The sequence below is a fragment of the Lithobates pipiens genome, unplaced genomic scaffold (assembly GCF_037356315.1).
Source record: "Lithobates pipiens isolate NorthernLeopardFrog02 unplaced genomic scaffold, aLitPip1_a1.2 Scaffold_16, whole genome shotgun sequence".
Taxonomy (NCBI): Eukaryota; Metazoa; Chordata; class Amphibia; order Anura; family Ranidae; genus Lithobates; species Lithobates pipiens.
In genome coordinates, this window is record NW_027507748.1 from 570662533 (window position 1) to 570677015 (window position 14483).

General features: G+C 42.8%; 1 protein-coding gene across 5 annotated transcripts in view; it reads right to left on the reverse strand.

Moving 5' to 3' along the window:
* The window catches only part of SCN8A (sodium voltage-gated channel alpha subunit 8), a 323320-nt gene that overhangs the window by 113512 nt on the left and 195325 nt on the right, over positions 1–14483 (reverse strand). For all 5 annotated transcript variants that reach the window (XM_077483715.1, XM_077483713.1, XM_077483711.1 and 2 more), the window contains one exon: positions 1660–1801. In XM_077483715.1, the coding sequence (XP_077339841.1) occupies positions 1660–1801 (142 nt within the window). The remainder of the gene's footprint in view (positions 1–1659; positions 1802–14483) is intronic.

Below are 14483 nucleotides of genomic sequence, written 5' to 3' on the forward strand. Positions count from 1 at the left end.
GCAAGGCCATGCTGGTCCTTTTTAAATGTGCTTTCACCCTTTCACTGTCAGGTCCATACAGCGTACGGATCTACAGCACTGCTTCCTGGCACGGACCTCATTTCTCTTTATGCTATAAAATCATGGACTCTGCTGAGCATTCCTATATTTCTAATCAGCGGTTTACACTCAACTGATCAGAGTTATTCAGCTCAAATGCGAACCCCCCCCCCCCCCGACACTTCCCATTCTCCAGCCTCTCCACCACCCTTGCTCCCTTTCCTCTAAAAAAGCTCACCCCCTTCTCTTTATGTTATGTACGTAATGAACTCCTGAACCCTGCACTCTGTACGTAATGTACCCCTGAACCCTGCACTCTGTACGTAACACACTCCTGAACCTCACATGCTGTACGTAACACACTCCTGAACCTTACACTCTGTACGTAACACACTCCTGAAGCTCACACGGGGAGGGAGATACTGAGAGAACAGAATTAACTGAAGACACAGGTATAAAGAAAATGGATGCAGAAGGGGAGCTCTGGAATAAAGTTAAAGAAACAGGAGGAAACATTTGAAAATTGAAACCTGAAGCATATATGTATTTTTTTTTTTTTTTGTAACTTAAGTTACAGCTTAAATAAATCAGTGATTTTACTCTATATGCATATATACTTTAGTTCTGTAAAAAGTGGCAACAGTAGACTCAGACTCTGCTTTTTTAGATCACGGAGGAAAAGATATAAAAAAAATACTTCTGTTGACATATCCCGCCGACACTGCTCTCACAGTACTTACCCAACTCTCCACATTCTCACAAGTTCAAATTAAGCCCATTGAATGGCCACCTTCAAAATATCGAAGTAGCTAATACAAATTTCTAATACACAAAACAATTTTTAATATGAAGGGATCATTAATTCTATGCAACCAGCAGTGGACCTAGCCCCCCCCCCCCCTCCCCAATCCACTTTCTCTTATTCACCTCCTACCCCTTTTTCTTTCATAATCATATATTTTTCATTTTATTTAAATAACTTTTTCGAGACACATCCCAAAACATCCACTGCACAGCCACCATGGCACATCATCAGGGAAGGGTGGGGCACATCTACAAGAACCCAAAAGAGACATGTGGCCCCCTGAAGACATCAGAGGAAAGTGGCAGTGCAGAGTAGCAGATCACTACAGAAGCTGGGTGTGTCCATTTTAACCTTCACGGCAGCAGCACAAGTTGGGAAAAATCACACCATCAAAAATCAACAAAGGAACAGAAACAAGCCAATTTAGCCATTCCTTTACCTACCCTACAATCTCCTATCAGCATCTGCATTGTCATCACATATATATGAAGCAGAGTTCTGACTGGCTTTTAATGCTGCCTCTCACTCTCCCAGTCTCAGTCCTGTGGTGCAAAGGAATTACAGAAGGCCAGTTCCTAAACCAGTAAATATAAACTTGGGGAATTTTAATGAATGCTGTTAATCAGTATTTTTGTATATCTGCCTGGAGTTCAGGAAATTATTGATTAATACTCTAGTAAAGTTATATTATTTTGTACACTAGCGTTCCTGTAATACTAAAGAAGCCGTTTGAAATTCTAACATAGTTTTGTCTATATTAATAAGGGCTCAACCATAAACATCAAATAAAAAATAAAGACATCATATTTACTTACTAACTGGTACAAGTTTTCCCAAAAATCCTGAGTCATAAGGCGAAATAAGGCAAGAAAGGCCCAGCTAAAGGTATCAAAATTGGTATAACCATAGTTGGGGTTCCTGCCTGCTTTCATGCACGTGTATCCCTCTGGACATTGCCTAAAAATAAAAGATAATTCAGACTCCAACATTAGTAGATATATTTCACAAAGGGTTATCTTTCATACAATTTTCATTATTATTTTTTTAAGCTTTCAGAGACATGATTTTTAGGTCTATTTATCATATACTTATTTATTCCATAACCAGTGTTTTTCTGCTTTCCCCACCTCAGTATTGTAAAGCCCCATACAAACCATCAGACTTTCTGCTGATTTTTTCCTTCAGATTTACTAAAACCATATAATATGAGGTCAAACCTTAGGAGTATCAATTTGTATGCACCTGCTACATGGTTTTGGTAAATCTGAAGGAAAAAAATCTGAAGAAAATCTGATAGTGTGTATGGGGCTTAAGTGTGATCTTTATAACTGATCCAGTTGTGGTGAGATTGCAAAGTCTTACATCAGCAGCATTGGCAGGCAGTGACTTGATCCAAATGACTTCTTGCAGATTGTAGAACACTTTAATGAAAAACTTTTGCATTTCTTTACAGATGAACATCAGATAAGTAAAAAAAAAAAAAAAAGTATGTCTAGCTACAGCAGTTATATGTGCTCAGAAAAGAAACTAAAGACACAATGAAAAGAGGGTGGGGACTAGCTATATAGAGCATCTCCTAACTACAGAATGAGGAAGGGACAAAATTATTTGAATCTATCATTTCAAATACTAAACAACTGAAAATCAAGTCCAAACATTGTAAGAGAAGAATATTCCTGGAACATCTGAAAAAAAAAAAGGGGGAAGATCATGGAAGAATAATGCAAACATTCACAAATTGTAAAATTTTTAAAGTCATTAGCAGTCATTGCTGTTTGTAAAATGGCACAGAAGACAGTTTATGTGTGTATCCTAGGAGGGGAAGGCAGCAACATCCATCAGTCCTTCTTGCCTCCTGTAGAACCATATTCTTTAGAGGGAAAGGCAGCAACATGCACCAGCTCTTCCTACTTCCCTTTGAATTAATTCTTCAGAGCGGAAGGCTGCAAGATGTACCAGCCCTTCTTACCTCCCTTTGAATCAAGTTATTGGATTAGAAGACAAATCCTTTTCCTTTGGCTTATCTTGACTTCTACTTTCCAAACATTTCCACCATTATTTAGTTTAGTCTTTGTAATGAGACCCATGTGCCAATGGTTGTAGTAATCATTATTTTCTTTCAAGGGGACTACTTCAATGACTTGTAAGTTAGGATTGCTAGTTTTCCATTTGTTATGACCTTGAAGGCTGCAAAACTACAGTTGTGCTCATAAGCTTACATACCCTGGCAGAATTTATGATTTCTCAGAGAATATGAATGATAAACTTTTCCTTTACTCATGGTTACTGTTTGGCTGAAGCCATTCAATATCAATCAACTGTGTTTACTCTTTTTAAATCATAATAACAACAGAAACTACCCAAATGACCCTGATCAAAAGTTTACATACCCCAGTTCTTAATACCGTGTATTGCCCCCTTTATCATCAATGACAGCTTGAAGTCTTTTGTGGTATTTGTGGATGAGGCTCTTTATCTTCTCAGATGGTAAAGCTACCCATTCCTCTTGGCAAAAAGCCTACAGTTCCTGTAAATTCTTGGGCTGTCTTGCATGAACTGCACGTTTGAGATCTCCCTAGAGTGGATCAATGATATTGAAGTCAGGAGACTGAGATGGCCACTCCAAAACCTTCACTTTATTCTGCTGTAGCCAATGATAGGTTCACTTGGCCTTGTGTTTTGGATCATTATCATGTTGGAATGTCCAAATACGTCTCATGCGCAGCTTCCTGGCTGATGAATGCAAATATTCCCCCAGTATTTTTTGATAACATAATGCATTCATTTTGCCATCAATTTTGACCAAATTTCCAGTGCCTTTGTAGCTCACACATCCCCAAAACATCAGCGATGCACCTCCGTGTTTCACAGTAGGAATGGTATACCTTTCATCACAGGCCTTGTTAACTCTTCTCCAAATGAAGTGTTTATAGTTGTGGCCAAAAAGCTAAATTTTGGTCTCATCGCTCCAAATGACCAGTCCAATTTGTGGCAGAAGGTTTGAGGCTTGTCTCTGTGCTGTTTGGCATACTGCAAATGGGATACTTATCCAGCATTTGCGTAGTAATGGCTTTCTTTTGGCGACTCGACCATGCAGCCCATCTTTCTTCAAGTGCCTCCTTATTGTGCATCTTGAAACAGCCACACCACATTTCCAGAGTCCTGTATTTCACCTGAAGTTATTTGTGGGTTTTTCTTTGCATTCCTAACAATTTTCCTGGCAGTTGTGGCTGAAATTTTAGTTTGTCTACCTGAACGCAGTTTGGTTTCAGAAGAACCCCTCATTTTCCACTTCTTGATTAGAGTTTGAGCACTGCTGATTGGCATTCTCAATTCCTTGGCTATCTTTTTATATCCTTTTCCAGTTTTATACAGTTCAACTATCTTGTCCCGCAGATCCTTTAACAATACCTTTGCTTTCCCCATGACACAAAATCCAGAAACATCAGTGCAGCACTGGATGAAAGATGCAAGGGTCTGTCAGGAGTTCAGAAACTCATTGATCTTTTATACACACACACGCTAATTACAAGAAAACATATCAAAGGTGAGGATGGTTACCTTTAACCACTTGGCGCCCACACTACGTCTATTGACGTCATGGGCTTTCAGTGGTTATATCTGAATGATGCCTGAGGCCACAGACATCATTCAGATATTGCCGTTTTCAACTGGCGATTCCCTGCACCATAAGAATGATCATAGCGGCTGTTCCGCCGCTTGATCGTTCTTACGGGTGGCGGGAGGGGACGCCCCCCCCTCCAGCCGCCCTCCGGTGCTTCTACCGACTCACCGTTTCCATTGGTGAGTCAGTCACAGGATCTGCTGGCCCCAGCAAGTTATCATAGAGATTTCCGGCGGACTAGATCATCCCCGGAGTCTCTATGATTGTTCGGAGGCCGGGCGCGATGTTATGACGTCACGCCCGGCCTCTGTATTCAAATTAACTGCGCCGATCTGGCTAGGAAGCCAGGATCGGTTTTAGTTTTTTTTTAGTTTTATTCTTCCCAGCCTAGAAGTGAAATATGGGGTCTTATTGACCCCATATCTCACTGTAAATATGTCCGATCATGCCATATTCCTATTACAAGGGATGTTTACATTCCTTGTAATAGGAATAAGTCATCAATTTTTTATTTCTTTTTTTAAGTGTAAAACTAAAAAAATAAAAATAAAATTAACACTAAAAAAAAATATTTAAAGCGCCCCTGTCCCCGTGAGCTCGCACACAGAAGCGAACGCATACGTAAGTCCCGCCCACATATGAAAACGGCGTTCAAATCACACATGTGAGGTATCGCCGCGAACGTTAGAGCGAGAGCAATAATTCTAGCCCTAGACCTCCTCTGTAACCCAAAATATGTAACCAGTAAAAAAAATTAAAGCGTCGCCTATGGGGATTTTTAAATACCAAAGTTTGGCGCCATTCCACGAGCGCGTGCAATTTTGAAGCGTGACATGTTGGGTATCTATTTACTCGGTATATCCTCCTCTTTCACATTATGCAAAAAAAATTGGGCTAACTTTACTGTTTTTTTTTTTTAAGCATGAAACTGTTTTTTTTTCTGAAAAAAACATGTTCGAAAAATTGCTGCGCAAATACCGTGCGAGATAAAAAGTTGCAACGAAGCCATTGTATTCTCTAGGGTCTTTGCTAAAAAAACATATATAATGTTTGGGGGTTCTATGTAATTTTCTAGCAAAAAAAATTGGAATTTTACATGTAGGAGAGAAATGTCAGAATTGGCCTGGATGCGAAGTGGTTAATAGCCATTCAAGTTCCTTTTTGTCAACTTGTGTTCATGTTATCAGGCAAAAATCATCAGGGTATGTAAACTTTTGATCAGGGTAATTTGGGTAGTTTCTGTTGTCATTATGATTTTAAAAGCGTAAACACAGTTGATTGATAATAAATGGCTTCAGCCAAACACTAACCATGAGTGAAATAAAAGTTGTGTTATCATTCATATTCTCTGAAAAATGGCCAAGAAATCATACAATCTGCCAGGGTATGTAAACTGATGAGCACAACTGTACTCCTTCCATCAACTCCAGAAGACATTGGTAAGGTGCTGAACCTGTTTACACCTGAATCTGTTCATTTTTTGAACATTAGACAAGGGCAGTTCTGTGCTTAATCTGTCACCTGAGAGCTCTGCCATTTGCTATTGTTGGTGCCTTCCTCCCAATTTTTGACACTTGACATGTTTATGAAAGATGGCGGATATGCATCTTTTCATCCTAACAATCTAAAACTCTGCAGATCCAACTGCTCCTTTTGTAAAGTGTCGCACTTGGTGATGAACATGCTCATGGTGATGACGAACCAGCAGGGCAGTGATGTAACGTCGATTTGGAATGATTTTGGCTTGTTGCTGGGCCTGAAGTAGAGTAGTGTTTTTGGTGCCTTCCTCCCAATTTGACAGTTGACAAATTTGTGAAGGATGGAGGATATGCATCTTTTCATCCTAATGATCCAAAATAGTGCACATCTTACTGCTCCTTACGTAAAGTGCGGTCCGCTGGACTTGCTCATAGTGATGTCTAACAAGCAGTGCAGTGATGAGATGTTGACCTGGAACAATAAGGGAATTCTGTTCCTTTACTGAACAGATTAGACTTCCATATGCAACCTCCAACTTATTGCAACTGGTCATGATCAAGCATTGGGTTCAATTTGCAGAGCGGGCTATCCTTAGAAAGGTTAAGTCTCTTTGATATGTTAACAATCTCCCAAATGATGAAATTTTTTGCTTGTGATATTTCCTTGCTTGTGGGAGGCCCTTTGCAGATGTGCTTTTCACAACACTCTTCTTGGTCCTCAGTATTGGTTGCAAATTGATGAGAAACATGGATAAGTTGATGCGATAACTCCTATAACAGAGTACCACCTCAAAAAGCATTTAAATCAATGAGAAATCCGACTAACCAGAGGTGTTGAGTGTAATGGTATTAGCTCTCATTTCATTATCAGATTTAGGATTAACCAGTTCAAATACTGAATCAATGTGAATTGTAATGGGTTCATCATTGTTGCAATACCATGGGAACCTGAGGAAGTTTCTGTTGTCTTCTCGAATGATGAAACTGTAGAATATTTGCTGAATGTTGGCCATAAAAGCAACTGGTTCTTGTCTGAAGTAGAGCAAAACTCCTATAAAGTTATTGTTCAGATTAGGCCCAGTGAAAAACACATTATTGAGAGCACTTGAATCAAAGACCACCTCAATCTGATCTGGCTTGCAAGGATGGCACATGCCAAAACACAAGCAGTACCAACATTTATGTCCTTCCCTAAGAGGTGCTGCAGGCTCAGTATGATCTCTCACAAACACCTTCTGCAAAAAGTCAACAAATCGTTTCTTCATCTCAGGTTTTCTGTTTAAGGTGCATTGTAAAAAAGTAAACTGTGCTTCTGCATGCTGAACATTATTTGGTAGGCTAGGTCATTGTCTTTAGTTGCTACATCAAACACTGTTGTGCTGACACTATCATCCACAAAATCAAGGGCTTTGTTACTGCCTTGTGTGAAGAACTGTTGAAAGCCATTACTGCAAAGGCTTCTTTGCCATTGTAGTAATGTGGGCATTGCTCAAAATAGGTAATGGCATGACCCATGTCCTGAAAGAAGAAAACTGCGGAAGACCTCCTGACATTACCCAGACAGACAATGCTTATGATAACCAGCCTAGATCCAGGTGTTGAGCAATGGGCATATGGTACGTCATGTGGACCATTGATTTTTTGGTAAGCCTTGCGTACCCTTGGGATGTTTCTCCTGGGAAACAGGAGAATATTGGCATATTTGTCAAGAGCTGGTATGTTATTGGTTATGCTTCTCAAGTGTGAGTGGTGAGGGACAGCTGCAGGAGTAAGGATCTCTTCTCTGTTGGTTGGAATCTGGTTGCACTCGATTGGAGAGTGGACAATGGGATTTCTATAATGCCATTCAGGGGAGCTACTACAAGACCAGTGGTTTTCTTGTCTGAAACTTCTGTAATGCCAGCACAGGTACCCAGGATGTATGGTAAGGCATCTACTGTTATGTTTAACAGGTCAAAAAGCTTTGATATTGCAAGAGACTTGTAACTCTGATCATCTAGAATAATATTTCAAGGTTAGGCAGGTATTGATGGTAGAGGACTCAATTATTGGAAGGACAGATAAAGTAATCTATTACAAAGACCAAGATCTCCGAACGGAATGTTGTTTACCAGTCGCTCGGGTTCAACACATCGTGGACCTGATGGACAGATTGTTGGGCGAAGGTATGTTGCAGGCTCCTTAACCTGAAGGAAGAGGAGGAGTTGGATCTGCTATCAGAGTTAGAAAGGGCAGTGAGGCAGGGCAGTGTCATTATTATGGGGGACTTCAACTATCGAGATATTGACTGGGCAGAAGGGACAGCTCACCCATTAAAGGCCTGTCAATTCTTAAATGTCTTACAGGACAACTTCATGTCCCAATTGGTGGATTCCCCGACTAGAAAGAATTGCTAGACCTATTCATTTCAAATGACTCAGATCTGGTCGCAGATGTGGAAATAAGGGACAACTTGGGAACTAGCGATCGCAGGATAATTACATTTAGAATAAATCATAGGAAAAGGAGGCACAGAGGTAGTATAAGAATACTCAATTTTAAAAGAGCCAACTTTTCTAAACTGCACTCAACACTACAAGAGATTAAATAGGACCAATCCTAGAAACATTAAACAATAAGGAAACATGGGAATGCTTTAAGAACATATTAAATAAAAGGTATCACCCAGTGCATTCCAAATGGGCAGTACATATAGCAGAATGAAGGTTAAACCTGGGTGGCTAAACCATAAAGTAAAAAAGTCATATTAATCACTTAAGCCCCGGAAGATTTTCCTCCTTAATGACCAGGCCATTTTTTGCGATACGGCACTACGCCGCTTTAACTGACAATTGCATGCTTGTGCGACGCTGTACCCAAACAAAATTGACATCCTTTTTTCCCCACAAACAGAGCTTTGACCACCTCTGCGGTTTTGATTTTTTGCGCTATAAACAAAACAATTTTGAAAGAAACAAACAATATTTTATACTTTTTGCTATAATAAATATATTAAAAAAAGTCTTCATCAGTTTAGGCCGATATATATTCTTCTACGTATTGTTGGTAGAAAAAATCACAATAAGCGTATATTGATTGGTTTGTTCAAAAGTTATAGCGTCTACAAAATAGGGAATATATTTATGGCATTTTTTTTTTTTTTTTTTTTTAAAGTGTAAGAATGCAACTAGGGTGGCTAAAACAGAGAGACACATAGTGGAGGAGAGTAATAACAAAATCCCCCAAATGTTTTAAAATTAACAGTAAAAAAGCGAGGTCAGAGCACATTGGCTCCGTACAGGTTGATGAAGAGAAGTTAGTTACAGATGATAAGAAGAAGGCAAATGTACTAAATGCAATCTTCTCCCCAATTTTTACACAGGAAAAGGAGGGGTATAACAACCACGACTGTATTGTTAGTAACATATCACAGGATATACTCTTGTGGCTAACAGAAGCCAGTGTCCAGAAAAGACTAGAAAAGTTTGAGTCCTCAAACAACTCAGATTATAGCCAAACCGTTATTCCTAATCTTTATGGACAAATACTGACAGGAATGGTACCAGGTGATTGGCCACATGGCACCAAAATTTTAAAAAGGGCAGAGATATATTCCTGGAAACTACAGGCTTGTCAGTTTAACATCGATAGTATGTAAACTATTGGAGAGGATAAGGGACTATATCCAAGAATTTGCTGATGAAAACAGTAGAATTGGTAGTAATCAGCAGGGGTTTACGAAAAGGTTGTTCTTGCCAAACAAACCTGTTAACATTCTACAAGGAAGTGAGCTGTCATCTGGATAAAGGTAGGCCTGTGGATGTAGTGTATCTTGATTTTGCAAAAGCATTTAATACAGTCCCCCCTAGACACTTAATCTACAAACTGTGTTCTGTAGGCATGGACCATAGGGTTTGTTCTTGGATAGAAAACTGGGGTGCATCCAAAGGCTGGTGATAATTAATATATGCTCAGGCTGGTCTGGAGTGGTAAGTGGGGTAACCCAAGGCTCTGTCCTGGGACCAATTCTGTTGGCCTATTGCTCAATCTCAGTGTCTGCTGACGACACAAAATCAGGGTTATAACATCACAGTAGGACATAGAAACTGTACAAGAAGAAAGACCTCAATAAATGAATGGGGTGGGCAACTACATGGCAAATGAGGTTTAATATTGAAAAATGTAAAGAAATGCACTTAGGGGCTAAAAATATAAATGCATGTTACTCACTAGGAGAAGAACCAGGATGGAGAAAGATCTGGGGGTCTTAGTTGAAGACATACTGAGCAATTGCATGCAATATCAAGCCACAGCAAGCAAAGCAAGCAGATTATTAGCATGCATTAAAAAGGGAATTTAGTCCAGAGGAAAAACGATAATCCTGCCAATTTATAAAACTCTGGTTCGGCCACATCTGGAGCATTCCGTCCAGTTCTGGTCACCAATCCTCAGGAAGGAACTTGAGAGAGTCCAGAGAAGGGCAACAAAACGAATAAGGGGATGGGAGGACCTCAATTTTGAGGAACGACTACAAGCACTAAACGTATTCTCCCTGGAGAAGACACGCTTAAGAGTAGATATGATAGTGATATACAAATATCTCAGAGGTGATCCTAGCATTGGTAGGAAGCTATTTAGTCTCAGGGAGTGTAATGCCGCATACACACGATCAAACAAGCGGGTGGAAAAGTCCGGCAAACTGAAGTCCGCCGGACAATCCCCCCGTGTGTAGCCTCCGGCATACTTTTTTGACCCGAAAGTACGGTGGACTTAGAAAGTAGTTTTGCACTCCAATCTTCCCCCTGGACTCGCATTTCGGCGGACAATCCAGCCGTGTGTGTGCCAGTCCGCCGTACTTTTGAAATTAACGGACTTTTCCCGCCCGGAGAAAAGTCCGCTCTCATTTCGAGCGGGTCTCCAGGTAGGCGGGGCCCGCGAACGACACGTCGCTGGCCCCGCCACCTGGTATGGACTTAAAGGGGAACCCCAACGCCGAAAAAAATCGGTGTGGGGGTCCCCCCAAAGTCCACAACAGACCCTTTTCCGAGCATGCTGGCCGGCCAGGAAAGGAGGGGCGAGCAAGCCCCCCCCGAGCCGTACCAGGCCGCGTGCCCTCAATATGGGGGGTGCCTTGTCCCCATGTTGATGAGGACAAGGGCCTCTTCCCGACAACCCTGGCCGTTGGTTGTCGGGGTCTGCGGGCGGGGGGACTTATCGGAATCCAGGAGCCCCCTTTAATAAGGGGGCCCCCGGATACCGGCCCCCCACCCTATGTGAATGAGTATGGGGTACAATGTACCCCTACCCATTCACCTGTAAAATAAAGTACAAAAAAAACACAACACACAAGATAAAATAGTTTATTGCACAGCTCCGGGGGTCTTCCCGGGGTCTTCTCGCCGGACTCCTCCGCTATGTTCTTTTAGCTCTTTTGCTAGCGGAGGAGCCCGGCATTCTTCTTCGTCGCCACGGCCTCTTCTTCCGACTTCGGGGGTCTTGTCCCCCTCTTCGGTTCTTCTGCTGGGCCACCGCGCCTTCTTATAGCTCTTTTACAGGCGGTGGCACGGTCTTCTGTCGCTGCCGCCTTCCGTTCTTCTTCTTCTCCTGGAGATGTTAACTCGAAGCTCTCTCCGGCCGCAATGCCAGGGACGCGCTGCGCGGGGACTTATATAGGGACAATGGGCGGGGTCATCGGTTGATGTCACATGTGTTGATGTCACATGGTGACCCCGCCCCCTTACGATGTCACAGTCCTGGAGGATGCTGGGACTGTCGCCATGTGACATCAACCCATGTGACATCAACCGAAGACCCCGCCCCTTGTCCCTATATAAGTTGCCGCGCAGCGTGTCCCTGGCATTGCGGCCGGAGAGAGCTTTGAGTCAACATCTCCAGGAGGAGAAGGAGAAGAAGAAGGAGAAGAAGAAGGAGAAGAAGAAGGAGAAGAAGAAGAAGAAGAAGAAGAAGAAGGAGAAGAAGAAGAAGGAGAAGAAGAAGGAGAAGGAGAAGAAGGAGAAGAAGGAGAAGAAGAAGAAGAAGAAGAACGGAAAGGCGGCGGCGGCGACAGAAGACCGGGCCACCACCTGTAAAAGAGCTATAAGAAGGTGCGGTGGCCCGGCAGAGGAACCGAAGAGGGGGACAAGACCCCCGAAGTCGGAAGAAGAGGCCGCGGTGACGAAGAAGAATGCCGGGCTCCTCCGCTAGCAAAAGAGCTACAAGAAGATAGCAGAGGAGTCCGGCGAGAAGACCCCCGAAGATGGAAGACCCCCGGAGCTGTGCAATAAACTATTTTATCTTGTGTGTTGTGTTTTTTTTTGTACTTTATTTTACAGGTGAATGGGTAGGGGTACATTGTACCCCATACTCATTCACATAGGTGGGGGGCCGGTATCGGGGGCCCCCTTATTAAAGGGGGCTCCCGGATTCCGATAAGCCCCTCGCCCGCAGACCCCGACAACCAACGGCCAGGGTTGTCGGGAAGAGGCCCTTGTCCTCATCAACATGGGGACAAGGTGCTTTGGGGTGGGGGGGCCACGCAGCCCCCCTTCCCCAAGGCACCCCCCATGTTGAGGGCACGCGACCTGGTACGGCTCAGGAGGGGGGGGGGGGCGCTCGCTCGCCCCTCCTTTCCTGGCCAGCCGGGTAGCGTGCTCGGACAAGGGTCTGTTGTGGACTTTGGGGGGACCCCCACGCCGATTTTTTTCGGCGTTGGGGTTCCCCTTTAAGTACATACCAGGCGGCGGGGCCAGCGACGTGTCGTTCGCGGGCCCCACCTACCTGGAGACGCGCTCGAAATGAGCGGACTTTCCTCCGCGTGTGTGGGCGAGTCCGTTCATTTCAAAAGTAGGGCGGATAGTACGGCGGACTTAGTCCGCCGTATTAGTCCGCTGAAAAAGTGCCGTGTGTGGGCAAGTAGCCCGTTCGGAAAGTCCGACGGACAGTCTGGCAGTAAATCCACCAGACTAAGTCCGTCGGATAGACGGCTACATGTGTACGCGGCAAAAGAAGACATGGGGCCACTCAATGAGATTGGAGGAGAAGTTGTTTAACTTAAGCTGCATAGGGGGTCGGATGTGGAACTCTCTTCCACAATTGGTGGTGTCAGAAGGGAGTATTGTTAGATTTAAAAGACTCTTGGACGTGCATCTTAGTGAATACAATATACAGGGATATGAAAAAAATGATTATCGACATGAACACACACAGGTTGAACTGGATGACTAGTGTCTTTATTCAACCTTACCAACTATGAAACTATGAATATATAGTCTTACAGCTTTTCCAGGTTTACCCTTGGAGTGTGCATGAATTAAGCATTTTTTGCCACAGGATTTGTCACAGAATCCTTCTCCACAGACATGTACATGTAGAGAAAACTGGAGTACGAGGCAATGTTTGGTCTGTACTCACCCCGCCATGCTTTGCTTTGGGGGTATTATTTGTGGACAGAGTGGGACTTTCTTGAAATGGATAAAAAGCTTGCACATGATCATCATGTGCTACGCTACTTCCCCTAGCGAAACACATTGACGTCACGAGCGTCATGTGATGCCACACGAGGCAACCCCTGCTGTAACCCGAGATTAGGAGCCGAGACAAGGTGGTGCAAGCTGCCTCACAGAGTGATAGATACAAACACGAACAAAGAGGATACATAGGAAGAAATGTCTCCTTAGACCTGGATGTCAATTATTGCAGGACTCTATGTTCCCGGGTCTAAGAGCACTCCTGTTGTCAACATTAATCTACTACTTAACTTTGCATTTACAGTTCCCCTGAACTGGAGGATTTATACTCCTTCCTGTCCATGACGAATCACTAGTAATTCATCTCCTATCCCATGATTGGAACGATCACCCACCAGCTCCTTCCCCCTGGGGCCATACACAGATTGGATGTCATTCTCCCCAATTTAGGAACTTTGAAAAGGTGGACATTCTCCAAGTGATTATTCATGCATGACATCCCACCTGCGTATTGAAGTCGTTCGAACGTGCAGTTTGATTTATGTTTATGTTGTTTTGTTTCATGTTCTTGTTTGGTGTCCATGTTCCTATGCATCCAACAGTGGTGCTGATGTGGAAACCAATGTTTTTTTTGAAGCTGTTAAATAGGTTGGCAGCATTGTACACTGCTTTTTTACCTGCTTGATATCAATAAATTATATTTTTCTTAAATAGCACTCTATTATGATCCTTTTGCTACCATTAGTAACCCCTATGCTTCCCTGGTGTTTTCTGCCAGGGATTTATTTTTGTATGATCATCATTGTTGCATTCTATGCACTTAAATGTAACCTTACACTCTTTAGCATGGTGTTCTGTGGAAGTACAGCGTTTGAAGTAAACCCACATTTCTTTAAAAGCTCCTTTGCATTCTTGTAAGGGTTTCTTTCTGAAGCTGATGCATTTCCTAAGTGGGTGTGGTTTATAATGTATGGGACATTGGCGATTTGAGTTCTCGATTTTCTTGTTCTGATCAGTCTTTTGAGGAACTGTAGTAGGTGCAGGGAAAATATCAGACCTTTTCACAGACACTGAACCTCTGTGGTCTCTAT